The 27,111-nt window shown below is 48.2% G+C and overlaps 1 protein-coding gene across 3 annotated transcripts in view; it reads left to right on the top strand.

Annotated features, from left to right (window-relative positions):
- The window catches only part of B4GALT4 (beta-1,4-galactosyltransferase 4), a 103,319-nt gene that overhangs the window by 65,819 nt on the left and 10,389 nt on the right, over positions 1-27,111 (top strand). For all 3 annotated transcript variants that reach the window (XM_073309012.1, XM_073309031.1, XM_073309023.1), the window contains 4 exons: positions 7,032-7,219; positions 12,572-12,694; positions 21,886-21,990; positions 22,791-26,872. In XM_073309012.1, coding sequence (XP_073165113.1) covers positions 7,032-7,219; positions 12,572-12,694; positions 21,886-21,990; positions 22,791-22,932 — 558 coding nt within the window. In that variant the 3' untranslated portion in view covers positions 22,933-26,872. The remainder of the gene's footprint in view (positions 1-7,031; positions 7,220-12,571; positions 12,695-21,885; positions 21,991-22,790; positions 26,873-27,111) is intronic.

Below are 27,111 nucleotides of genomic sequence, written 5' to 3'. Positions count from 1 at the left end.
GCATTCCCTTTGCTTCCGTCCACATTTGGCTCCATCTTTCAACGTTTTTTGTACTGCGTGCTCTGTCTTCCCTTTCGGTCTGCGGGAATGGAGCCCGAACTGCTGAGGAGTATGCTGATGAGTCTCGCCAGCACGTCACGTTTGGCAGTTGAGTTATTCCTTATGATCCGAAGTGACAGTGAGGGCTCGACGATGATATCGACTCAAGTAACGCATATGACATGAGTTTGCTTGTGGCATTCACGGACATGCTCACCACCACAGAATGCCCTTTTGGGCTCGGGAAACAGGCACTGAGTGGTGGGATCACATTGTCTTGCAAGTCTGGGATGACGAGCAGTGGCTGCAGAACTTTCGGAGGAGAAAAGCCACTTTCATGGGACTGTGTGATGAGCTCGCCCCCACCCTGTGGAACAAGGACACGATATTGAGAGCCGCCCTGATGGTGGAGAAGCAGGTGGCTATTGCCATCTGGAAGCCAGCAACTCCAGATAGCTACCGATCGGTTGCTAACCAGTTTGGAGTGGGGAAGTCGACCGCTGGACTCGTGTTGATGCAAGTTGGCAGGGCCATCAATCGCATCCTGCTCGGAAGAACCACGACTCTGGGTAATGTGCAGGACATTGTGGATGGTTTGCACAAATGGGTTTCCCTAACTGTGGAGGGGCAATAGATGGCACGCACGTTCCAATTCTGGCATCAGCCCACCTAGCCTCCAAGTACATTAATCGGAAGGGGTATTTCTCTATGGTTCTCCAGGCGCTTGTGGATCACCGTGGGTGTTTCATTGACATTAATGCATGCGAGCCCAGAAAGGTGCATGACGCACGCATCTTTTGGAACACTGCCCTGTTCAGGAAGCTGCAGGCGGGGACTTTTATCCCAGAGCAGAAGATCACCATAGGGGAAGTCGAAATGCCCATTGTGATCCTTGGAGATCCCGCTTACCCTTTAATGCCGTGGCTCATGAAACTCTACACAGGGAGCCTTGACAGCAGCAAGGAGCGGTTCAACAACAGGCTGAGCTGGTGCAGAATGACTGTGGAGTGTGCATTTGGCCGTTTAAAGGGCCGCTGGTGCTCTCTGATGGGAAGCTGGACCTGGCTGAAAACAACATCCCTCCGGTTATATCCGTGTGCTGTACCCTCCATAACATTTGTGAAGGGATGGATGAAAGATTCACTCAGGCATGGAACTCAGAGTTTCAACACCTGGAGGCTGAATTTGCACAGTCAGAGAGCAGGGCTATTAGAGGGGCCCGGCGTGGGGCTGCAAGGATTAGGGATGCCTTGAGGGAGCAATTTGAGACTGAAAGCCACCAATAATGTCTGGTGCCCTGCATGGGAATGAATTGCAGTGGTTCCAATGTTAGTAGGAATCTGTGTTTGCTAAGCTGACTTGCAGTGCCTGTTTCTTTCCTGGGCTAAGGTATCTTTTACTTTATGCAATAATAAAGAATGTTTTCAAAGCCAAAAAATCCATTTATTGAAAAGAAAATTCATTTATTGAAAAGAAACACAACTGCTTGGGAAACAGAAAGAGCAAGAGGGTGGGGTAGGGAACGGTACAATCACAGATTTGGGTGTGTCCTGTTATCATACTCAGCCTTCCTGTCTGGAGTGCTGTGCAATGAGTGCTGCACTTCAGGATGGCTATAATTCAGGATGGGGGTTGAGTGCAGAGGGTAAGAGTCGTAGTTTTCAGGGCTGGGTGGTGAAGCTACAGGTATTGGAGGCAGCTACTGGCGGTAAGAACCCGGATGCTGGGGAAAGTGGGTTGGAGGTGACATGGGGGCACAAGGGAAAGAGTTTTGGGACAAGGGCTGCGGCAGGAAGGCCGGCTTGGTAGTGCTCCGCCTGTATGGCTACGAGTGCCTGGATGGAGTCCACTTGGCGCTCCATGATGCTTATCAGCCGATCCGTGCTTTGCTGCCGGAGCACCGCGCTTTTGTGCCAGCACACCTCATTCTGCTGGCGGATCCTCCTTTCACTGTCCCGTCACTCTTGCACTTTTCGATTTTCATTATTTGAATGCTGCTTTACTTCATGCAACATCTTCCTTGCTTCTGCGTGGCCTCTTTCTGATTCTTTGGAGTCTTTCGGCTGGTGATAACACAGACGGCTGAGATCTCAAGGTTGCATCTGTAAAGGCAAAATGCAACACTTAACAGAGGCAGCATTGTTCACACCAGATAGAGCAATCATTCCCCCACTTAAGGGCAAGCACAGTCTACACAATAGCATAATTTGTCCATCCCAAAGCGAGCGCACATAACCCACAGGAGCCCCAAAATGGTGAGTAAGCACAGGGTCAAGTGTGATTGATCGTTTCACGGCTGTATTGTCCTCTGAGTTTCTGTGCCCTGGGGAGAGCCAACAGCATCAGGGGGCCCCTATACTGAACACTGTCCCCACATTTTCCACATGAGTTGTCCTGGAAGATATCTCACTGCTGAGGGTGACCTGGGAAGCAAGGGAGGGTCTTCTACTGCAATGCGGCTTCCACCCTGGCCCATATGCAGCTTGCCTGTGTGCAGCAATGGTCCCCCCGCCCCTCACGGCACAGTGGCGCGGACATGTTAGCCTGACTGGGACAAGGACCACAGTGGCTCTCCTGAGAAACCTGCGCAAGCGCATTGCCCAAGTTCTGGAGGAGACCTTTGACGAGATCACCGAGGCCGATTACCGCGATGTGATAGAGCACATCAATGCCCTACTCCGCATCTCGGCATGCCTGCAGCCCTAACCCTCCTCACCCCAAGAGCCCGTACCGAATAACCTCCTTCCCAAAATAAAAGCCGCTTACCGGGAACCTCCTCTGGTATTTGTCCTTCCCCAAGCACCGGCTGCCGCCACTGGCGACCTTCCTCCTGGCTTGAGAGCAGCTCCTGGCTGCATGCATCTAGGGATTCCGGGATGTCTTCCTCCTCCTCAGCACCCGCACTCCCACTTTTCTCCTCCTTCTACTCCTGCCTTGTTGAACTGAGCTCTGAAGAGTCCATGGCGGTACTCGGAGTGGAGGTGGGGTTGCCCCCAAGTATCGCGTCCAGCTCTTTGTAAAAACGGCAGGTTGCAGGGGCAGCACTGGAGTGGCTGTTTGCCTCCTGCGCTTTGCGGTAGGCATTCTGCAGCTTCTTCAATTTAATCCTGCCCTGCAGTGCGTCCCGGTCATGGCCCATTTCCATCATATCCCTTGATATCTGCCTGAAGGTATTGTAATTCCTACGGTTGGAGCACAGGTGGGACTGGACCCCTTCCTCCCCCCAAACACCTCGCCATTGCTCCATACTGGGGCTTGCCTGGCGCGTGGAGGCATGGTCACCTGGAAAGATTCCTTGAGAGCACTCCACACCTGGCTAAGCAAACAGGAAGGTGATTTTAAAAATTCCCAGAGAATTTAAATGGCGGGTTTGATGGTTGGTCACCTGAGGGCAGGGCAGTAGAGTTCAAAGTGATGAGCAGAGTGGCTAGCAGAGGCATTGTGGGACACTTCTGGAGGCTGATCAGAGTGCTCTATAGGACCAGTGCATCCACTCTGGCGCCACGGCGCTCCAGTAAGGGTGCAGCAAACGTTATTCCACTCGCTGAGGGGGAGTACCAGCAGCGCTGTAGCCACAGAGTCAGAGCGCTCTACGTGCCTTGCTAGAGCACCCGGGGCTCCTTTATTGCACTGTAACTCGCAAGTAGAGCCAAGCCCTGAGTGTTTTGATCTTCAGGCTCCCAGCTTTGGCAAAACAACTCTGACACTTCAACCTGGAGACAGGATCCTAGAAGCTAACAGCTTGCCCCATTGTCTTCCAAGTATGCACTTGTGGCTGCTTATCTAGGTTTATTGCATTGCTTTCCTGTTTGTCCTCCCTTCAGATCTGCATTAAGTTAGATCAGTACAGTCTTATAGGAAATTCTATTAACTCACCATAGTTACACAATAAATGTACCTCCCTGATCAGGTCACTTAAATATTCATATAATTATTGCACATCAGTAGTCCTAGATTAATACATTGCAGCTCATTGTCTGTCACAACTGAATCCTATGTGTGTGTGTGTGCTGCTGTGTCTGCAGGAAATATATTTTAGCCTAGGGTTAAGTCCAATGGCAACTGATAAAACAATATTGATCCTAATTTTTTAGCGATGGTTTTATAAAAATAAACATTTGTTATACTTATAAGAAGCACACGGGATCTTTATAAGGGAGAAGGCAGCATGCCGCATTTATTGAGAATACAACAGTTAGCATATGCTTTTCATTCACACACACAGTCCTGCCAGTCGATGTTTAGAGTTACGAGACCAGAGTCTGGATCAATCTAGTAGCCAGCCAGATTGGTCGCAGAGGGGAGCAGGGCTCTGTCTGTCGCGATCCGATGCTCCTGGAGTGTGACAAGATGAACCCAAAGTCCCATGGCCAAGCACCCTGTTCTTATAGTCTTTTTTCTCTGTTGAAGTCTATGGATTTTGCTGTGTCAGTTTGTGACCGGTTACTTCTTAATTGGTGTATCTTTTGATGTAAACTTTCCAATACACCACCGAGAGGGTCATCCTGTCCTGATTCCGATGTAATCAATTGTCCTGCCTTTAGGGGTGCCAGCCTTCACCTCAGGGTCGTCAATTTGCTCTTCCTTCATTATGGATGTGCGTTGATGATTTTGTGGTGTCATTAAGACTCTTTACTCCTTCTTCCTTGACCATCTGGCTATAACAATGGCCTTCACACCTTATCTTTTCCTGATGCATACATTCCTCATACACAAACAGTCTTTTTACAGAGACCTTTGAGAATACGAACAGTGTCTGTTTATTTTGACAGGTTTCAGAGTAACAGCCGTGTTAGTCTGTATTCGCAAAAAGAAAAGGAGGACTTGTGGCACCTTAGAGACTAACCAATTTATTAGAGCATAAGCTTTCGTGAGCTACAGCTCACTTCTTCATTTCCAGCACAAACATTCATAAACCAGTCGGAGAACACTTCAATCTCTCTGGTCACGCGATCACAGACATGAAGGTCGCTATCTTAAAACAAAAAAACTTCAAATCCAGACTCCAGCGAGAAACTGCTGAATTGGAATTCATTTGCAAATTGGATACTATTAATTTAGGCTTAAATAGAGACTTGGAGTGGCTAAGTCATTATGCAAGGTAGCCTGTTTCCTCTTGTTTTTTCCTACCCCCCCCCCCAGATGTTCTGGTTTAACTTGGATTTTAACTTGAAGAGTGGTCAGTTTGGATGAGCTATTACCAGCAGGAGAGTGAGTTTGTGTGTGTATGGGGGTGGGGGGGATGTGAGAACCTGGATTTATGCAGGAAATAGCCCAGCTTAATTGTCATGCACATTGTGTAAAGAGTTATCACTTTGGATGGGCTATCGCCAGCAGGAGAGTGAATTTGTGTGGGGGGGTGGAGGGTGAGAAAACCTGGATTTGTGCTGGAAATCACTTTAGATAAGCTATTACCAGCAGGACAGTGGGGTGGGAATAGGTATTGTTTCATATTCTCTGTGTATATATAAAGCCTGCTGCAGTTTCCACGATATGCATCTGAAGAAGTGAGCTGTAGCTCACGAAAGCTTATGCTCTAATAAATTGGTTAGTCTCTAAGGTGCCACAAGTCCTCCTTTTCTTTTTGTTTATTTTGAATCTTCTTAACATAGACACAGTACAAGATCCTGTCTCTTACTTACTTAACCTTAAAACAAAGAAATGTATATTTATCTAGAGTGCCTAATTTACATATAGGAAACCATAGTAGACATTATAACTTATCCTAAAACAAAAGGGTGACCATAATCAGTCATAAGGATTGTTCTGGTCTGTCCCTGCCTTAACATCAGTACAGATACTGGCAGTCAGATGCATTTCTACCAATGTCCCAGAGGGTCATTCCTTTCTGCTATTCAAATGGGGGAGTGGCTGGTAAAATGAAATCAAGACCTACATTAGTACCTCTTCTCTTATAGTACAATTATAAAATCCTGCTCCTACACATTGATAAAGATGGAAAATAGTCAAGTTCCTTTTTAAAGGGAATGTGAACTGTCATTCTCTTTCTGTTTGCACTGCAGGCCGTTGTTCACACATAGCCACAGGATGTGTTCTGCAGGCTAGCGTGTGGGTGCGTGCGTGCGTGCATTCAAATGCATGCATGCTCATGAGATGGCTGCGTCATTGCTCTAACTGAATTTTGTCACCATCATAGGCTTAAGAAACGACTAACTACAGCTCAAAATTCTTCAGCTACAATTAAAATAAACCTATAGAACAGATCCTTCTGAAAAGGGAAGAGGCACCAAACTATAGCAAAAAGTAAACATGTACAATCCAGTAAAAAATAGAATAGAATAAAATAAAATCCGAAGCCAGGAGTCCCGGTACAGCTCTGTGTATATAAAAGACAGTGTGTGTAGATTGCGAGTAGGGTACCAGACTGTGTGGTAGGAGTACCACATTTTTTCCCTAGCTCTGCACATAATGTGTGACCTTAAGCAAGTCACTAACTTCTATGTGCTTTAGTTTCTCTATATGGAAATAGCAATACTTTCCCTTGTTGTAAAGTGCTCGCAAATCAATGGAGGAAAAGTGCTAAATTTTAGAATAGAGTTATTTTTTATGTTTATGTAACTCATGCTAATAATAACTGCATTTACACTCCGCGCTTCCTAAGCCACATGGTCGTTGCTCTTTCATTACTTTGTCTGATGGAAATTCTAAGGCAAGAAGTGATGGGAGTAGGATAGCATCACACAACTTAGGTTACTTCTGGCAGCTAGATAACATTGTGCCTTGTCTGACTCTGTCTATGGCCATTCATGACAGGTAGGGGATGAAGAAACACCTCACAATATTGGCTGCTTTGTTGCCCAAATATAATGTCAAGGAATAGCTCTTTGTTTGGTGTGAGAACTTGGTACAGTATAAAGGCTGAGAGCCATGAAGGATACTGTAACCTATGCGATTAGGATGGAATCCAGGCAGGTTGCAAATAACCTTTAATGGGTTTGATGTATGCCTTGTTTTCCTTTCCTTATTCACAGGCTGGCAATACCAAGTTTAACCGAGCTAAATTGCTGAATGTAGGATATTTGGAGGCCCTGAAGGAGGAAAACTGGGACTGTTTCATTTTCCATGATGTGGACCTGGTGCCAGAGAATGACTTTAACATGTACATGTGTGACAAACAACCAAAGCACCTTGTAGTTGGCAGGAACAACACTGGGTACAGGTAGGAATGAAAGAGCTTGGAGAACATTTTGACTAGTAATTGCCAGATCGTTGGTAACATTCCCCTTTCTAAAGGACCCTTAGATTGGTGCCATCTCATATGATAGGTGCCCTTCTATAGTGCCTTCCATCCAAGGATCTTTACAAACATAAATGAATCTAGTCTCTCAAATCACCAGTGAGGTAGGTCACTGTGGTTAGCCCTGTTTCTCACATGGGGTAATGGAGGTTCTGAGGGGGCTAAGTGATGTACCACAGGTTATGCATAGACACTGTGGCAGAACCAGGAATTCATTTCAGGTCTCCTGGTCCTGTGATTTTAGCAGGATCATCCTCCCAAAAGTTACTCTAATAAAGTTTCCTCTTCTGTAAGATCTTCATATCAGGCCTACATCTGTAGAAGAGGAAACTGTATTAGAGCAACTTTAGGGAGAATGATCCTGCCTCTCTCATTAGCTGTTTTTACAGCTCATAGCACAGGGGGGTCCTGATGACAGTTGGGCCCTCTAGGTGTTACTGAAACACAAATAATATATCTAGAGTGTGAAATAGGAAATCAAGTCCCACCCGCCTCAAATAAACAAGGCCCTCAAATTTGGCCTGAATACTTAGAGGAGTTTGAGTAGGAATGTTGTAGCCTTTTCTTTGAAGATGTCCTTCCTTTTTTTATGCCATGCCAATACAAATATTAGTGATAAAAGTTGTGCTACTCAAAAGCTGATCTGCAGTGTGTAAAAGTAGAACTCTTTTATACCCTTTATAAAGAGATGTGGGGGAGGGGAGGGGAGGGGCAAGGAGAAGACTTTAATGTGCAGATCCTTACATGAGATAAACAGCCGCTTACCATATCTTTCCCAGACCTGAAGAAGAACTCTGTGGAGCTCCAAAGCTTGTCTCTTTCACGAACAGAAGTTGGTCCAATAAAAGATATTACCTCTCCCATTTTGTCTCCCTTACCACTCAGTCAGTCTAACTCCAGGATTCCAACCAGACTCATAACAGATTTCCGGAAGTACTGTGCCTTGCAAAGAGAATACCAGCCCACTGAACACAGTAGAAGCAAGCACCCCAGTTATTCAAGAGTCAGTTGGATTCCAGAAGAGTAACAATGGAATGACCCTTGAGGCACTTGAATGGCCTCAGATGCCCTAGTTACTGTATCTGTTTTGAGTAATGAATCACAGATGAATTTTTTCTCTTACTAGCGATTTTCTTCCAGTTAATTTTCTAAGCCGCCTTTTGTCCCTGGGAAAGAGCTGTTAGTTTTCATTCACATGACTTAGTGGTTTGAGCCTTGGTTTGGAGGCGGGGGGGAATCCGTCAGAGGGCTAGGTATGTTGTTAAGGCACTGGACTGGTGATCTTGGGTTAATTCTTGGCTCTGCCACACGCTTCCCATGTGAGCTTGGACAAGTCACTTTTTAAAATCTCTGCCTCCTGTACCCATCTTTAAAATTGGGACAGTTCTTCCCTATATCCCAGCAACTTCATTATCGTGTGAGAGAGACTCCGATCCTATGTTCAGGAGAGCCATGTAAGAACCTAGACAGATAGAGCCCTAGTGCCTGGAACCACGTCTTAAAACCCCATCGGGATTGACTCGGCCTTTTGTCCTGCTGAGGTGGCGAAATGAGGCAGTTTACTAGGTGCAGATCTTTCAGACAGGACCCAGGCGCTGACTTTTGTTTTTCCCAGGAGGTGCACCACCCTTGGTTGGCTTCTTCCCTGGAGGCCCTGCCCTTGCTCCGCCTCTTCCTGCCCCTGGTCCGCCGCTCCCCCGATGCTCCTCTCCGCTCCCCTCCCATAGGCGTAGTTTGACTGCTGTTTTGTGGGGAGGGAGCAGGAGTGTGCCCATGCATGCACACAGGTGCACACTGAAGCCAGTTTCTTTGGCTCACTGTGTCTCTCCCCCTGCCTGGAGTGGTACCGGGGGTGGTGGTGGTGGGGGAATGAATTGGCTTAACAGGGGAGCCCCAGCTGCTGCTGGCAGCCAGTTCGGTGCCAGCTGTGGCCGCAATGTCACTGCTCTAGTGCTGCTGCAGCCACCTCCCTGCTGGGGCTGTTGGTGCTGCCGAGCCGATGCCACATGCTGGGCTCCTGCTTCCTCCCCATCCATTCCCGTAACCCCTCCTCTTCCCTCTCCCCTCCCCCTTCCTCTCCCCACTGTCCCCTGCCCCATCTCCTTCTCTTTCCCTGCCCACTGTCTATTCTCCCCCCCCACCCCCGCACATACCGTTGTATGGTAAACAGGCGGGCATTAGGACCCAGGAGGCAGCAGCCCGGAGCACTGGAGAACAGCTGCTCTGTCCTGCCCGCTCTGCTCTGCCTGAGCCAAAACATGCCGGGCAGGGTGGGTAGAAGGGGGAGGCCTGCCCTGCGGGCCAAGCAGAGCAAGCCTGCTCTACAGCTCAGTGCTCACAGAAATCGGGGTGAAGGGGGGAGAAGTGGCACATGACCCCATGTAACACCCCCCCACACACACACACACCTCACCTCTGTTTGAGGGGAAAGTGCCTCCCTGCACTCCCCCAAACTGTGCCTGTGCCCTCTCCCCTGAGCACCTTCTGCTGGCTGCTCACTCCTTTCTGTCCCTCCTGCCTTAAGGGCGAGTGATGGGGGTGGAGAGGAGCAAGCGGTGGAGGCTTCGGGGAAGAGGTGAGGCAGGGGCATGAAGAGGCACCACGTGGGCGGGGCCACAGGGGAAGAGCCAGAGTGGAGGCAGGGCTTCAGTGCAGAGCACGGGCGGGGCCACTGTCCATGGGTGCTGAACATATCCTATTTTTTTTTTCCTAAGTACTTAAGCCCCAGAGCACCCACAGAGTTGGTGCCTGTGAAACAGGACCTTAAAATGCAAGGGCCTATCTGTTGTACATAGACACTTTTATAGGGCATTTTTTGTAAAAGGAGGGATTTGCCCTAGTGGCTTTGTAGAAAATCTCCTCTCATCTCCTGTTGCTATGTGGTGACTGTCTACTTGGCTGCTGCACTCACCCCAGAGTGGCTACATTTCGGTAGTTCTGTATTTGTATAGTTTGCAATTTGATCTTTGATTCTTTGGGACAGTAAGAACCTTTTCTCCTCAGACTTACAATATTGAATCCCAGAAGTTGAGGATGGAAAACCTTTCTAGCTCCCTGGGGCCAGAACACAGTTGTTGCTACTGTATATTTTCTAGTGTGTTTTTTTTTCCCAGTCTAGTTTTAACAGTCCCAGGTGAGAGGCTTCCACCTCTTCCCCTAAGAAAGAACGCCTCTGAGGTTGCTGGAACACTAATACACGCACAACTGGGTCATTAGGTGGAGTCTATCACTCCTTTCCTATTGCTTTGTTAAAAGCCCATTCACAAAACTCAAAAGAGATTGGCTTTTCCTGTTGTAATAAGCTGTTTTCAGCCTTAAAACCTGTTGTGCAACAGGGTGTCTTGAGTAAAGCAGGTTTGTGGAGCTTCACCTGATGAACAGCGGATTAGAAACAGCTCTTTATTATCCCCACTGTTGTGCACAACAAGTATTCACTGTTCCGCAGATGGGCATCCTGGAATTTCCTCAAGGCTGGGATGATGCCACTTGATTTGCTTCAAACAACAAAATCACATTCACATTGAGGCCCATAGGTTAATGGCTATAAACCCTTGTTTACTGTTCCAGCAAATGTGGATTATGGTGAGCAATAGGGATGATCACTTGGCAACACTATTGCAGGGAGTCCAATGACACATCCAATAGAGAGCAAAATTGGATTGTGAAATGGGTGAGGTGTGTGTATATGAGGCCTCATTATAATTCTGTTTACTTTGCACAGATCTAATGTGACTGGCCTGAAATGAATTCAAAACCTTGAATTGAAGTCAGTGGTTTTTTGGTCCCTCCCCATTCCTTGGCAGGCTTAACCCACCGTCCCATTTCAGATCGCTAGAAGAGCTACTAGTTTTAGGTGCAAGGGCTCATGCTTTCAAATGGGCTTGCACTCAAACCCCCGCATTTGTCTGTACAGATGAGGTACTTGCTGGTCCATCTAGCTGATCAAATCAGTCTGCTTTTCTAAACCACCCATCACTACAGTTTGTAGGTGGTGAGACACAGCTAAAATTCCCAGCAAGTTCTATCCAAAATAGGATCTCAAACCCTTTCCCCCCCCCCATCAATCCTTGCATGCTGCAGCCTGATGATCTCCTTTGGCATGCTGGGGGAGGAGGTGAAGGGAAAGCAGGAAGAGAAGTTGTAAGAAGGAGGGGAAGAAGAGAAAGAAGAGGTGAGACATCAGAGGGAGAGTGTATCCAGCCAGAACAGCGTCTTTCATTGCTCACAGATAGACAAGGCATGCTGTCTCTAGAGAAGCAGACTGCAGTCCCAGAGAGTGACAGGAGTACAAGGAGCAGCCTAAATCATCTGACTGTAGAAAGAAAATAGGCTGGGGAAATAGGTGGGTGGGAGCCCTTATTTTGGTCATTGGTGGGAGACTGTTCCATGCTGGGCACACTAAAGAAATGATCTTGGGTCTTCCAGGCTCAGTTTACTTTGCTTATCTTCTGTATAAACTGCAATGGACACCTTCTTCCAGTCTCTTCAGCTTACGCATTACATCTGCTTAGACTTACTCACCAACATATAATTTATAGCCACTTGCATATCACCTGGCAGGCTGTGTTGTAACCCAGGCCTTGAAGGCCAGAGGAGCGGAGTGTGTCAGAAAAAGCAACTAGCAAGAGGGTAAAAGAGCGAGTAAAGTGTGTCACCTAATTGATGTAATTTCCAGGACAGAGAAGCTAGAAGCTGAAATTAATCTCCCTTAGAGTCAAGCTTCCTTACACTAATTTATCACTATGTAATTTACACATTACAGTATCTTACACATCACCTCTGAATTTGTCCTGCAGTGCCTCTAGCTCCGTACCATTACAATCAGTTTTTCATATCCAGTCTTCAAGATTTTACTGTCAAATTGTAATACTACCAATCCACTAATTAGAAAATAGCTTGCCTTCCTTTCAGTATGTCATTGTGTAGCCTTGCTGCCTCCCTTTTCATTTAGAGCTCTTGGGATACAGAGCCATCTTTGACTGGCAAGGACAGGTCCAGAGTTAAAGAGCAAAGTAAAGAATGCTCCAGACTGCCAGTTGGAGAGAGAGTTGTTCTGATTAGTACTCTGAAGTGAATCATTCTTTTTTGGAGCAAAATGGGCCTAAATCCAGGACCTGAACACCTTTGAATTTTGGAGAAAGTTCAGACCTTGATTCAAACTTTGCAGCTTGGGCCCAAGGTTTCAGGGCTGTGTTTCCAGTAGTATTAGTTCTTAAATTTCATGTCACTTCTATCTTTCAGTTTTTTTCACTATACCTTCTTGTCCATTTCTAGGTTGCGTTACCAGGGATATTTTGGGGGAGTAACTGTTCTAACAAGGGATCAGTTTTCGAAGGTGAATGGATTCTCTAACAATTACTGGGGCTGGGGTGGAGAAGATGACGACCTCCGAATCAGGTAACCAAATGGCTAGTGGGAAATGGGTGTATATGGTATGGTATAGTATGGTATAGGATGTGGATGAATGGGATATCTGCCTATAATATCCCAAGTGTGATTTAACATGAGCACTTCAGTTCAGATGGAATAGGGAAGGGAATGTACCACTGGAAGTTCTTGAGATATGAAGAGTAAACGAGTTAGGGAATTTGCAATGCGTGTGGCAGGGTATTAGTGACTGATCAGCAGTGTGCTACTGGGTGGTGGAATCGAGATGACAACTGATTATGGTTGTGTCTGGCAGCAGGATACTTACATAGCTGCGCTGTCTGTGTTATGGGGAAATGATTGATTTCACCGAGAGCAGAAGCGTTACTTTTGAGTAGGATTTTCAGTGTTGTTTTCTTCTGGGTATCCAGAAGAGGGGCATCCCTTGAGAATCCTCCTTAGGGCTGCAGTGGAAGCAATTGCATCCGTATTCTGCTCTTTGACTCTGTATTAAACATACTACTCTCCTTTGAGCCTCCTCCTAAAGGAAGTTCTGTGAAGAGAGTCTGAGGATGCAAACTGAGTGTGTTTCATTCATTTGACAATTTACTGCTTATTCAGGATATGTCTACACTATGAAATTAGGTCGAATTTATAGAAGTCGATTTTTTAGAAAACGATTTTATACAGTCGATTGTGTGTCCCCCCACTAAGCGCATTAAGTCAGTGGAGTGCATCCACAGTACCGAGGCTAGCATCGACTTTTGGAGAGTTGCACTGTGGGTAGCTATCCCATAGTTCCCGCAGTCTTCGCCGCCCACTGGAATTTTGGGTTGAGCTCCCAATGCCTGATGGGGCAAAAGCATTGTCACAGGTGGTTTTGGGTACATGTCGTCAGTCGCCCCTCCCTCCATGAAAGCAATGGCAGACAATCGTTTTGTGCCTTTTTTCCGTGCGGGAGCCATACTGCTTTCAGCAGACGGTGCAGTAGGTCTGCAAACCGTCGTCATCGAACGACCGCTTCTGCTGCCACTCTGCTTTTCTGCTCTCCTGGTGGTCTCGCAGGTCCTCTGTCTATATGACCATCGTCGTCCACTGCTTCCACTGCAACTCTGCTCGGCTGCTCTTGTCTCGCCATACCACGGCAAGCATGCAGCCCGCTCAGCTGTTGTGTCCTGGAAGCAGACGGTGCAGCAGGTCTGCAAAACTGGTCATCCAACCACCGCTGCCCCTGCAACTCTGCTGTCCTGCAGACGCCATTACCACGGCAAGCATGGAGCCTGCTCAGATCACCATGGCAGTTATGAGCAGTGATGAGCTGCCAAAATCTTAACAACGGATTCCCTCCTCACCCCATGAGGGGGTCGTTGCCCACCCCCGCCCCCTGGGACTCCTGGCCCATCCAACCCCCCCGCGTTCCTTGACGCCCCCCCCAGGACATCTGCCCCATCCACCCTCCTCCGCTGTCCCCTGACTGCCCCCAGAACTGGGCAGGAGGGTCTCGTGGGCCACTGTAGTGGGTGCCCACCCCATCCCTAAGAGCCAGAGGCACCTACTGGGGGGGAGGTGGGGAGTCCTGGTGGTGCTTACCTGGGGCAGCTCCCAAGAAGCATCCGGCAGGTCCCTCTGGCTCCTAGGGGCAGGGGAGCGTAGCTGGGGGGGGGAGCAGGGGGAGCGACCGCTCCTCCACTGATCACATCAAAAGTGGCGGCTTAGGCGCCGACTCCCTGGGTGCTCCAGGGCTGGAGCACCCATGGGGAAAATTTGGAGGGTGCAGAGCACCCACCGGCAGCTCCCCGCCCCGTGCCCAGCCCCAGCTCACCTTACCTCCGCGCCGCCTCCTCCCCTGAATGCACCGCCCTGCTCTGCTTCTCCGCCCCCCAGCTTCCCACGAATCAGCTGTTCGGCGGGAAGCCGGGGAGGGTTGAGAAGCAGGTGGTGGCTTCCTGCTCAGGCTGAGGGTGGTGGAGGGGAGCTGGGGCAGGGAGCGGTTCCCCTGCTTGCCCGCCCCCCCCCCCGCCCCCGGGTTACTTGCTGCAGTGCGGGCGGCCCTCCTCGTGCCCCCCCGCCCCAGCTCACCTCCGCCTCCCTGGGCCTGAGCAGGAAGCCTGCCCCAGCTTCCCATGCGAAGAGCTGATTTGCGGGAAGCCTGGGGTGGGGGGCGGAGAAGCAGAGCAGGGCGGCGCATTCAGGGGAGGAGGCGGAGTGGAGGTGAGCTGGGGAGCTGCCGGTGGGTGCTCTGCACCCACCAAATTTTCCCCTTGGGTGCTCCAGGGCTGGAGCACCCATGGAGTCGGCGCCTAAGGCGCCACTTTTGTCCGGTTAAATTTAGAAGCCCTTTTAGAACTGGTTGTCCCTCGTGGAACAATCGGTTCTAAAAGGGCTTCTAAATTTAACAACCGGTTTTAGCGAACTGGTGGGAACCGGCTCCAGCTCACCACTGGTGAATCAGCATTGTAAACATCTCGCACATTATCATGCGGTATATGCAGAACCAGAACTTGCAAAAGCAGGCAAGGAGGCGACGGCAGCGCGGTGACGAGCGTGATGAGGACATGGACACAGACTTCTCTCAAAGCATGGGCCCCAGAAATTTGGGCATCCTGGTGGCAGTGGGGCAGGCCCATGCCATGGAATGCCGATTCTGGACCCGGGAAACAAGCACAGACTGGTGGGACCGCATAGTGTTGCAGGTCTGGGATGATTCCCAGTGGCTGCGAAACTTTTGCATGCGTAAGGGCACTGTCATGGAACTTTGTGACTTGCTTTCCCCTGCCCTGAAGTGCAAGAATACCGAGATGAGAGCAGCCCTCACAGTTCACAAGTGAGTGGCGATAGCCCTCTGGAAGCTTGCAACGCCAGACAGCTACCGGTCAGTCGGGAATCAATTTGGAATGGGCAAATCTACTGTGGGGGCTGCTGTGATGCAAGTAGCCAACGCGATCACTGAGCTGCTGCTATCAAGGGTAGTGACTCCGGGAAATGTGCAGGTCATAGTGGATGGCTTTGCTGCAGTGGGATTCCCTAATGGTGGTGGGGCCATAGACGGAGCGCATATCCCTGTCTTGGGACCGGAGCACCAGGGCAGCCAGTACATAAACCGAAAGGGGTACTTTTCAATGGTGCTGCAAGCACTGGTGGATCACAAGAGACATTTCACCAACATCAACGTGGGATGACTGGGAAAGGTACATGATGCTCGCATCTTTAGGAACTCTGGTCTGTGGGAACGGCTGCAGCAAGGGACTTACTTTCCAGACCTGAAAATAACCACTGGGCAGTGATGAGATGCCAAAATCTTAACAACCGGTTCCCTCCTCACCCCACGAGGGCATCGTGGCCTGCCCCCGCCCCCTGGGACTCCTGCCCCATCCAACCCCCTCCTCTGTCCCCTGACTGCCCCTGGAACCAGGCAGGAGGGTCTTGTGGGCCACCGTAGTGGGTGCCTGCCCTGCCCCTAAGAGCCAGAGGGACCTGCTGGGGGGTGAGGTGGGGAGTCCTGGAGGTGCTTACCTGGGGTGGCTCCTGGGAAGCATCCAGCAGGTCCCTCTGGCTCCTAGGGGCAGGGTAGCGTAGCTAGCGGGGGAGCAGGGAGAGCGGCCGCTCCCCCCACTGATCACATCAAAAGTGGCGCCTTAGGTGCCGACTCTGTGGGTGCTCCGGGGCTGGGGCACCCACGGGGAAAATTTGGTGGGTGCTGCAGTTCACCTCCGCTCCGCCTCCTCCCCCGAACGTGCTGCCCTGCTCTGCTTCTCCACCCTCCTACCCCCGGCTTCCCGCGAATCAGCTGTTCGGCAGGAAGCCGGGGAGGGCTGAGAAGCAGGCGGCGGCTTCCCACTCAGGCCGAGGGTGGCGGAGGTGAGCTGGGGCAGGGAGCGGTTCCCTGCGCGTGCCCCCCCCCCACCGGGTTACCTGCTGCAGCGTGGGTGGCCCTCCTTGCGCCCCCCCACCCCAGCTCACCTCCGCCTCCCTGGGCCTGAGCGCGAAGCCAAGGCCTGCTTCTCAGCCCTCCCAGGCTTCCTGTGCAAACAGCTGATTCGTGGGAAGCCGGGAAGGGGGGGCAGAGAAGCAGAGCGGGGCGGAGCGTAACTCAAGCGGGGAGACGGAGTGGAGGAAAGCTGGGGTCAGGGGTGGGGAGGGGAGCTGCCAGTGGGTGCTCTGCACCCACCAAATTTTCCCCATGGATACTCCAGCCCCAGAGCACCCACGGATTTGGCGCCTAAAGTGCCACTTTTGGCTGGTTGTTAAATTTAGAAGCCCTTTTAGAACCGGTTGTCGGCTTCTAAATTTAACAACCGGTTCCAGCGAACCAGTGCTGTCATAAATATAAAGGGAAGGCTAACCACCTTTAAATTCTTCCTGGCCAGAGGAAAAAAACCTTTCACCTGTAAAGGGTTAAGAAGCTAACATAACCTCGCTGGTACCTGACCAAAATGACCAATGAGGAGACAAGATACTTTCAAAGCTGGAGTGGGGGAAAACAAAGGGTTTTCTCTGTCTGTGTGTTTTTTCTTTTGCCGGGACCAGAGCAGGAATGCAGGTCAGAACTCCTGTAAAGGGTTAATAAGCAATCTAGTTAGATATGCGTTAGATTCTGATTTGTTTAAATGGCTGATAAAATAAGCTGTGCTGGAGGGAATGTATATTCCTGTTTTTATGTCTTTTTGTAACTTAAGGTTTTGCCTAGAGGGATTCTCAATGTTTTGAATCTAATTACCCTGTAAGGTATTTACCATCCTGATTGTACAGAGGTGATTCTTTTACTTTTTCTTCAATTAAAATTTTTCTTTTAAGAACCTGATTGCTTTTTCCTTGTTCTTAAGATCCAAGGGTTTGGGTTCACCTATGCAAATTGGTGAGGATTTTTATCAAGCCTTCCCCAGGAAAGGGGGTGTAGGGCTTGGGGGGATGTTGCGGGGAAAGACGTTTCCAAGCAGGCTCTTTCCTGGTTATATTTTGTTTGACGCTTGGTGGTGGCAGCAATAAAGTCCAGGGACAAAAGGAAAAATAGTTTGTACCTTGGGGAAGTTTTAACCTAAGCTGGTAAAAATAAGCTTAGGGGGTTTTTCATGCAGGTCCCCACATCTGTACCCTAGAGTTCAGAGTGGGGAAGGAACCTTGACAGGTGCGAACCAGCTCCAGCTCACCACTGCCGCTGGGGATTTTGAAATGCCTATAGTTATCCTCGGGGACCCAGCCTATCCCTTAATGCCATGGCTCATGAAGCCGTACACAGGCAGCCTGGACAGTCGTCAGGAGCTGTTCAACTACAGGCTGAGCAAGTGCAGAATGGGGATAGAATGTGCATTTGGACGTTTAAAAGCGCGCTGCCGCAGTTTACTGACTCGGTTAGACCTCAGTGAAACCAAAATTCCCATTGTTACTGCTGCTTGCTGCGTGCTCCACAGTCTCTGTGAGAGTAAGGGGGAGACATTTATGGCAGGGTGGGAAGTTGAGGCAAATCGCCTGGCGGCCGATTACGCGCAGCCAGACACCAGGGCGATTAGAAGAGTACAGCAGGGCGCACTGCACATCAGAGAAGCTTTGAAAACCAGTTTTATGGCTGACCGGGCTACGGTGTGAAAGTTCTGTTTGTTTCTTGATGAAAACCCGCCCCCTTGGTTGACTCTACTTCCCTGTAAGCCAACCGCCCTCCCCTCCCCCTTTTGATCACCGCTCGCAGAGGCAATAAAGTCATTGTTGTTTCAAATTCATGCATTCTTTATTAATTTGTCACACAAATGGGGGGATAACTGCCAAGGTAGCCTGGGAGGGGTGGGGGATGAGGGAAGCACCGGGTGGGGTGGTGGAGGAGGGGAGGACGGAAGGACAAGGCCACACTGCACTTCAAAACTTATTGAATGCCAGCTTTCTGTTGCTTGGGCAGTCCTCTGGGGTGGAATGGTTGGGTGCCCGGAGGTCCCCCCCCACCGCGTTCTTGGCGTCTGGATGAGGAGGCTATGGAACTTGGGGAGGAGGGCGGTTGGTTACACAGGGGCTGCAGCGGCGGTCTGTGCTCCTGCTGCCTTTCCTGCAGCTCAGCCATACGCCGGAGCATATCAGTTTGATCCTCCAGTAGCCTTAGCATTACTAGCATTGCATCCTGCCTCCTCTCATCACGCTGACGCCACCTCTCCTCTCGCTTGTCCCTCCTGTCCTCGCGTTCATCCCTCCTGTCCTCGCGTTCATTTTGTGCTTTCCTGGACTCTGACATTGTCTGCCTCCATGCATTCTGCTGGGCTCTGTCACTGTGGGAGGACTGCATGAGCTCAGAGAACATTTAATCGTGAGTATGTTTTTTTCGCCTTCTTATCTGCGCTAGCCTCTGGGACGGAGATGCTCGTAGCAGCGTTGAAACATTTGCAGCTTCAGGAGGAAAAAAAGGGAGAGTAAAATTGAAAAAGACACATTGGCTGTTTAAAAGGAGTGGCTGATGTTTTTCGGCTAACGTGCAGCACAAACCCAACTAAACCCCCACACACAATTCTCTGGGATGATCTCTTCACCCCTCCCCCCACCACGTGGCTAACAGCGGGGATGATTTCTTTTCAGCCACAGGCAAACAGCCCAGCAGGAATGGCCACCTCTGCATGTCCCCTTAATAAAATTCCCGTATTTCAACCAGGTGACCATGAATGATATCACTCTCCTGCGGATAACACAGAGAGATAAAGAACGGATGTTGCTTGAATGCCAGCAAACACCGGGACCACACGCTGCCATGCTTTCTTATGCAATGATTCCAGACTACGTGCTACTGGCCTGGCATGGTAAAGTGTCCTACCATGGAGGACGCAATAAGGCTGCCCTCTCCAGAAACCTTTTGCAAAGGCTTTGGGAGTACCTCCAGGAGAGTTTCATTGGGATGTCCCTGGAGGATTTCTGCTCCATACGCAGACACGTTAACAGACTTTTCCGGTAGCTGTACTGGCCGCGAATGCATCCCAAGTCTTCAGGGCAAATTAATCATTAAACATGCTTGCTTTTAAACCGTGTATTATATTTACAAAGGTACACTCACCAGAGGTGCCTTCTCCGCCGTCAAGGTCCGGGAGCCCAGGTTGGGAGGGTATTGGCTCCAGGGTGATAAAGAGTTCCTGGCTGTCGGGGAGAACGGTTTCTCTGCTTGCCTGGTGTGCGCTATCTTCAAGCTCCCCCTCCTCATCATCTTCCTCGTCCCCAAAACCCTGATCCCTGTTACGTGACACTCCCTTGCAGGAGTCCACGTACAAATGTGGGGTAGGTGTAGGGGCACCCCCTAGAATTGCATGCAGCTCATTCTTGAAGCGATATGTCTGGGGCTCTGACCCCGAGCGGGCGTTTGCCTCTGTGGTGTTTTGGTAGGCTTGCCTGAGCTCCTTAAGTTTCACGCAGCACTGCTGCGGGCCCCTGTTATAGCCTCTGTCCTTCATGCCCTTGGAGATTTTTTCAAATATTTTGGAATTTCGTCTTTTGAAACGGAGTTCTGATGGCACAGATTCATCTCCCCATACAGCGATCAGATCCAGTATCTCCTGTTCGGTCCAGGGTGGAGCTCTTTTGCGATTTTGGGACTCCATGGTCACCTCTGCTGATGAAATCTGCACGGTCACCTGTGCTGATCAGCTTGCCACGGTGGCCAAACAGGAAATGAAATTCAAAAGTTTGTGGGCTTTTCCTGTCTACCTAGCCAGTGCATCCGAGTTGAGAGTGCTGTCCAGAGCAGTCACAATGGAGCACTCTGGGATAGCTCCCGGAGGGCAATACCATCTAATTGCATGCACACTACCTCAAATTTGACCCGGTGAAGTCGATTTCAGTGCTCTTCCTCTCGTTGGGAGGAGGAGTACAGAAATCGATTTTAAGAGCCCATTAAGTCGACAAAAATGGCTTCATTGTGTGGACAGGTGCAGGGTTAAATCAATCTAACGCTGCTAAATTTGACCTAAACTTGTAGTGTAGACCAGGGTTCAGTCATCAAGAAGCCTTAGGGCTTCAACTCTTCAAACCGTGTTTAGCTTTCTGACTGCAAGCTAGATGCTCTTTCAGCTGCTTTGGTGACAAATAGCCCTGGGTACTTCTCAATTCTGTGGCCACGAAATTTGCTTTCGCATTCTCCACTTGCAGGAGGATTATGCTCCATAAACTTTTATTTAAAAAACAAAACACCCAAAATGTTCAAAGGTGGGTGCCTGAAGTTAGGCTCTTAAATGCATGTGAGGAACTTCAGGTATCTAGTACTTGCTGTTGCAAGGAGACCCTTCAAAATGTAAAGAGGTTAAACTGATTCCATGATGTGTGGTGTTTCAGTCTGCAGACAGCCTGAAACAATAGGTCTGAGAGGTGCCAGCTGCCCAGTGAGTGCAGTGAGATGTTCATTCTGTACCCGAATGATGAATGTGAACCTATTGACTTCATTGGGGTCAGAATATCAATGTTATTATTTCCTTGCCCATGTGTCTTGGTCCTTCTAACAAACTGCCAGTTTGTGTGTTTACCCCGTTATGCTGAACTGCCTCCCCTGTTGCCAAAATCCACAAGGGTCCCCTGCCGTCCTTGTTGAAATCTTTAGCTTCCCTCTAACTTCTTCAATGCCATTGTGTTTTCAATGGGAAAGCCTGTAGCTCATTGAAAGTGGCATAAAATAATGTGACTTTAATATAAAAATAAATAATAGAATTAAATATGCATTCCATCATATAATCAAGACAGACTAGACTGTGTTGTTTTTAATTTTCCTGATGCTACCCTGGAATTTTCAACTGTCACCCGAGAGCCTCAGAATCCAGCACCCTGGCCACAGAAGTCAGGCCAAGTTCACTGTAGAATGAACGAGGCCTTGCCATAGACTCCCTGGATGAATACAGCCAACATGAAACAGGCTGCAAGGCTATAGAGAAAGACTGGCTGTTTAAATGCTCTGTAGTATAATGTGTTTAAACCCCCAAGTAAGCCATACTAACTTAACAGTTAATTGCTTGTGGTCAAAAGGAATGGATGGCTGGAGCCGTAACTGAGTGTGCTGTGGGAAAATAGATGTTTGCTAGGCTCCATTTCTATGGTGTAGTGTGGTGTGGGGGAAAGAGGAGGGCATAGCTGAGTTCTCTGGGGGTGTGGCTCTCTGTTCTGTCTATATTCGTGTGTTAGCTCCCCATCCTCTAGATGCCCTTGACAAGTCTGTGACCCCCTTCCTGCCATGCTTAAAGGTACTGTTCTGCTCACTGTACTATTATTACTTTCAGGGTTGAGATGCAGAAGATGAGGGTGATGCGGCCATCCCCTGCTGTAGGAAAGTACACTATGATCTTCCACACAAGAGACAGAGGAAATGAGGCGAATGGAGAAAGGTGAGTCAGGACTAGCATTCCATTCTACACCCTCTCGCCGTACGGGGAGACCGAAAGGACTGATGGTGCAGCCTCTCTCCTGCTAACACCATCTGGGAAAGTGCTTTCTGAGGTGTCCTTCTCCTGTGAGCCTTATAGGAGAAAGAGGCTAACTAGCTAGGCTTGTTCCTGGAGACCATTGCATGGTATCTGAGCACCTCTTAAAATTGTGCACATAAATCATCCCCCCGCCACCAACAGCTAAGACAGAGTTACAGTTAAAGGCACATATCCATCATTTGGGTGCACATTATCTTTCAAGCCTCAAAGGTTAGAAAGCCAGGAGTTTTCATGAAATTATAGGCTACCTGTACCTGTGAATCTGATCCTGCTGAGGGAAGGGAAAGCAGGACTTTGTGCTTCCCAGTACACATGCACACATGAGAATAGATGTAAAACTGTGTAAAAGGAACACAGTCTGTAAAGTGCTTTCACTTAGGGGGGAGGGATAGCTCAGTGGTTTGAGCATTGGCCTGCTAAACCCAGGGTTGTGAGTTCAATCCTTGAGGGGGCCATTTGGGATCTGGGGCAAAAATTGGGGCTTGGTCCTGCTTTGAGCAGGGGTTGGACTAGATGACCTCCTGAGGTCCCTTCCAACCCTGAGATTCTGTGATTCTCCTTCAGATCCACCAATAGCCTAGGTGCAGGGTAGAGCTTGATGCTCCTCTGCTGTGAATTGTAATGGCACCTCCAGCCCTGGAGTAGGGGTTTCTCAACTCTACAGTCCTATAAATACTTTTTTCTCTGATTTATATCCTTAGGATGAAACTCTTGCGGCAGGTGTCCCAAGTGTGGAAAACAGATGGGCTGAACTCCTGTTCCTATAAACTGCTCTCAGTGGAGCACAACCCTTTGTACACTAATGTCACAGTAGATTTCAGCATGCCACCCAAGATCTTGTAACATTGTTTCCTGTAGATTCTAGAAGACGGAAATAGATCTTCCTCTTGCGGTAGCTGCTGCAGTGACTGGAAAGGCAGCGTTGTGCCTCAAGGGGTCCCCCAGCAGCACAGAGACAATGCAGAGGAAATAGCTTCTTTCATCCTTTCTAATTGTTTGGTTACAAATTTGTTTTGTGGCAGCGCTGTGCGTTAAGCTGGAGACCTGAACTGACTGAGTGGATATGTCACCGTGCCTGTTAGTTTGTTTTCACTGGGATATTTAGAAAGTCTACTTGTTCGGGCTGTTGGCTTTTCATTGGCCTTGTTGGGAGCTTGAACTACACCCACTGAAAGCTTCAGCTCCAGTAGCTGTTTCCAAACCTTCTGCCATTAGAGAGCAAGACACAGTGTTTTCTAAAGGAGTGAGACTGTTATCATACAAAGCACAAGAATATTTTATAGCCTAAAGTCTTGTTTAGAAAGGCTGATTTGATCTCAGCCTGGGTAAATAAGGAAAGGGAGAGGGAAGTAATCATGTTAACTGCAGCCACGTTGAAGAGAATTTAAAAACTCTCAATAAAATACAACCCATTTCACTCCAAAGGATTCCCTTGTCCTTCATCAGTTCAATTCAGTACCTAGTGGGAGTGCTCAAGAGTCCTGTGCGTATATGAAAGGCTCACTTATTTCTGCAGCAAACCTGTAATACAGACAGTAGTATGGTTATCACCTACTGTGCCAGTCTGGGCTGGGCATTGAGGGAATACACACAAATAAGTAGTGTAAAATGGATTGAGACTACCCACAGTTTCTTGCTTCCTAGACACTGTTAGCCTGGTGCTCGGTGTGGTATAAATACCCAGTAATGACTTGGCTTTTTGTAGTTCTTGCTTTAGAAAAAATGGGGTGGATTTGTGGATAAACTGGTTAGCAGTTGCAGTAAATCGCAAGTTTTTCAACTGCAAATGTATGGGAGTGGTGTAAGCCCCTTCTCTACAGCAGCAGACAGCGCTGTATTGACACTTGCTTGATGGGTAGATGTTGGTTGCAATCAATAAATGTAAGATCATAGTCTTCTCAAGAAGAAAAGCTTTGATTCTGATGTTTGTTATATTAATTCCTCTAGAAAGCAGTAATTTAGTACCTAGAAACTTAAATATTAAAAACCCTCTTACGGTAGCATGAAGTCTAAAGAATTATTTCCTAGCTAGTTGCTAACCGTATTCATTCTGTCCTGCAGAGGAAAGACTCAAGAACAGTGTCCATCTTGGCCCCTGAATTTGCCAACTGCATCCATTTGACCTTCAGACTAGCTCTGAAATTACTAATATTTTGGAATGTAGCAAAAATTGCTGAGATTTTAAAACCAGTGACAGATTTTTCACTTCCACTATTTTCTGTTGTTGCTGATGGTCAGGCAGGTGGTTTTTTGAGGGGAGCGGGGAAAAAAATTCCATCTCTCCCCTCTGTAAAACTGTCCCAAAAGCAGCTGTTGCTCAAGCCCACCAGGGCTGAACAGGAGGACTGTATACAGTGAGGTCACAAAGGGGCAGGACCTCCCAGACACTGTTTCAGTCTGAAAAGTTAGATTTTTTACACTCTTACCTTTTTCCTCAAATCAAGCAAATGGGCCAAATTTTACATTTCAGTCATTCTTGCTCTCACTGTATTGTGTGCTTAGAGTGGTTTTATAATGGGAAAAGTGTGGAGGGTTTTCCTAACTTATTCCTTAAAACCAAGGATTTTATTTGTGTTTTAATTCTGCCAAAAAGCAAGAGACTGCATCTTGAAAACTTGAGACAAAAGGTCAATGTTTGGAAAATTAAAAATGTGTGGAAGTGAAAATTACAAATGATATATAATGGAAATAGCAGATGCTTGCTATCATTAATGCTATAAAAGCTATGAGATGCTGCTCCACCATGAACACTTTGAAAAGTAAATTCCATCATATGCTGCCATCTGCTGTTTCCCCCTGAATACTGCCGCAATAACTGCTCAAGGAAGCTGCAGCTGTCAAAAGTATCTTTCATGCAGCAGAGATCAGCAGCCCAGAGGAACTCCCGTGCCACCACAAATTGTGTTGTGGCTATGACACAAGGACTTCCTCATTTTGGCACTAGTAGACCTCATATGGTGCAGAGTATGATATAGTCTGTAGACTGAATACAAAGCGGCTGCTCTGGAGAAGTGGTTTTTAGAACAGACTCATCTCTAGTGCCACCTAATGATAAAAGGAAATTAAACTGTAGTTGCATTTAGTTTGGTTCACTTGTCATTCCTCCCCCCCTCCCCCCACACACAGAATGCTACCACCAGTCTACACTGACCAGGAAGGCTGAGTTAGCAAGTGCAGAAGACTGTAGCCTTTATTAATGGTATTTCTCTGCATGCCAGTGCTTATGCTCTTTCTAGTAGTTTCTGGATGCCATTTGAGAAGTTGGTTGGTGATAATTAAGTCCTGTTTTAATAGGCACAGGACATAAACTAGAGCAGCTTGGTAAGGCATAGAGAAGGAGCAAACAGCAGAGACAGTTGAGACACTGAGGCTTTTAATCCTAACGTGTGTGGATTCAGACCCTGCTAGGGGAAAGGAAATAAAAAAATAGGGCCTTCCCCTGAGACTGCCAGTCCTTACACAGCCAGTCTGTTGATTATCAGGACACAGTACAAAGCCTGTGTCTGTGTACTTCTGCCTTGTTTAAGAGGGGGTGGGGGGGAAGAAATTCAGTTTGTATTAAGAAACAGGACAGGACAATTCCAAGTGGTGCTTTACTGCAAATGTATCAAAAGGGTCCCTTTTAGACATTGATTTAATCTATCTGGGTGGTGTACACAGTCCAGCTTCAACTGCTTCTCCTTTATCCTGGGTAAAAGCAGACAGCTCAGTTCTACAATCTGTGTTCTTATTCCCATTAATGCTAAGTAATTTTTCCTTAACATGTCTCTTCCCACATCCTACAACAGAAAGGATCCAGACTGGAAGGCAGTGTGAAATGAAAGATAGGGGGCTTACTTTAGCTGGCAGTTAAAAAGATTCAACAACCTAAGAGAGTGACTGGTCTAATTAAACTTTCTTTGTTAGTGACTAGTCCTGAAGGTCACCCCACAGCTGTTTAGCAATGCTGCATTCCTCTTCCCCCAAAGAGATTAACACATTTAGCAGTGTGACCTCCAGACAACACACACAAGGAGTAGGGGACTGTTTAAATATCAGCTGCTTAGAAGATGTAACTCCGTAAGAAATTGGTTTTGAATACAGTAGGAGCAAAATTACTTTAGATTTATGACAAGGCTTGTGTGCAGTCAGCTAAGAATAAATGGCTGGTTCTAGGGGCACAGTGACACTGTTAGAATCCATAAGAAAGGCCATACTGGGTCAGACCAAAGGTCCATCCAGCCCAGTATCCTGTCTTCCGACAGTAGCCAATGCCAGGTGCCCCAGAGGGAGTGAACCTAACAGGTAATGATCTAGTGATCTCTCTTCTGCCATCCATCTCTGTGCTCTGACAAACAGAGGCTGGGGACACCGTTCCTTACCCATCCTGGCTAATGGGCATTCATGGACTTAACCTCTATGAATGTATCCAGTTCTCTTTTAAACCCTGTTATAGTCCTAGCCTTCACAACCTCCTCAGGCAAGGAGTTCCACAGGTTGACTGCGCTGAGTGAAGAACTTCCTTTTATTGGTTTTAAACCTGCTACCCATTAATTTCATTTGGTGGCCCCTAGTTCTTATATTATGGGAACAAGTAAATAACTTTTCCTTATTCACTTTCTCCACACCCCTCATGATTTTATATACCTCTATCATATCCCCCCTTAGTCTCCTCTTTTCCAAGCTGATTCAGAGGAAAGAGTGAAATGTACTAGCTGTCTCATATGATCTGTGAAAACTGAAAGATGGCCCACTGGATAGCTGAAAGGACTGGTAAAGGGGGAAGATAAGTGCCTTTAACTAGGTTTCAGAGTAACAGCCGTGTTAGTCTGTATTCGCAAAAAGAAAAGGAGGACTTGTGGCACCTTAGAGACTAACCAATTTATTAGAGCATAAGCTTTCGTGAGCTACAGCTCACTTCTTCAGATGCATATCGTGGAAACTAGTTTCCACGATATGCATCTGAAGAAGTGAGCTGTAGCTCACGAAAGCTTATGCTCTAATAAATTGGTTAGTCTCTAAGGTGCCACAAGTCCTCCTTTT

Source organism: Lepidochelys kempii, chromosome 1, assembly GCF_965140265.1.
Source record: "Lepidochelys kempii isolate rLepKem1 chromosome 1, rLepKem1.hap2, whole genome shotgun sequence".
In the NCBI taxonomy this organism is placed as follows: domain Eukaryota; kingdom Metazoa; phylum Chordata; order Testudines; family Cheloniidae; genus Lepidochelys; species Lepidochelys kempii.
This window is presented reverse-complemented; position numbering and strand designations above follow the sequence as displayed.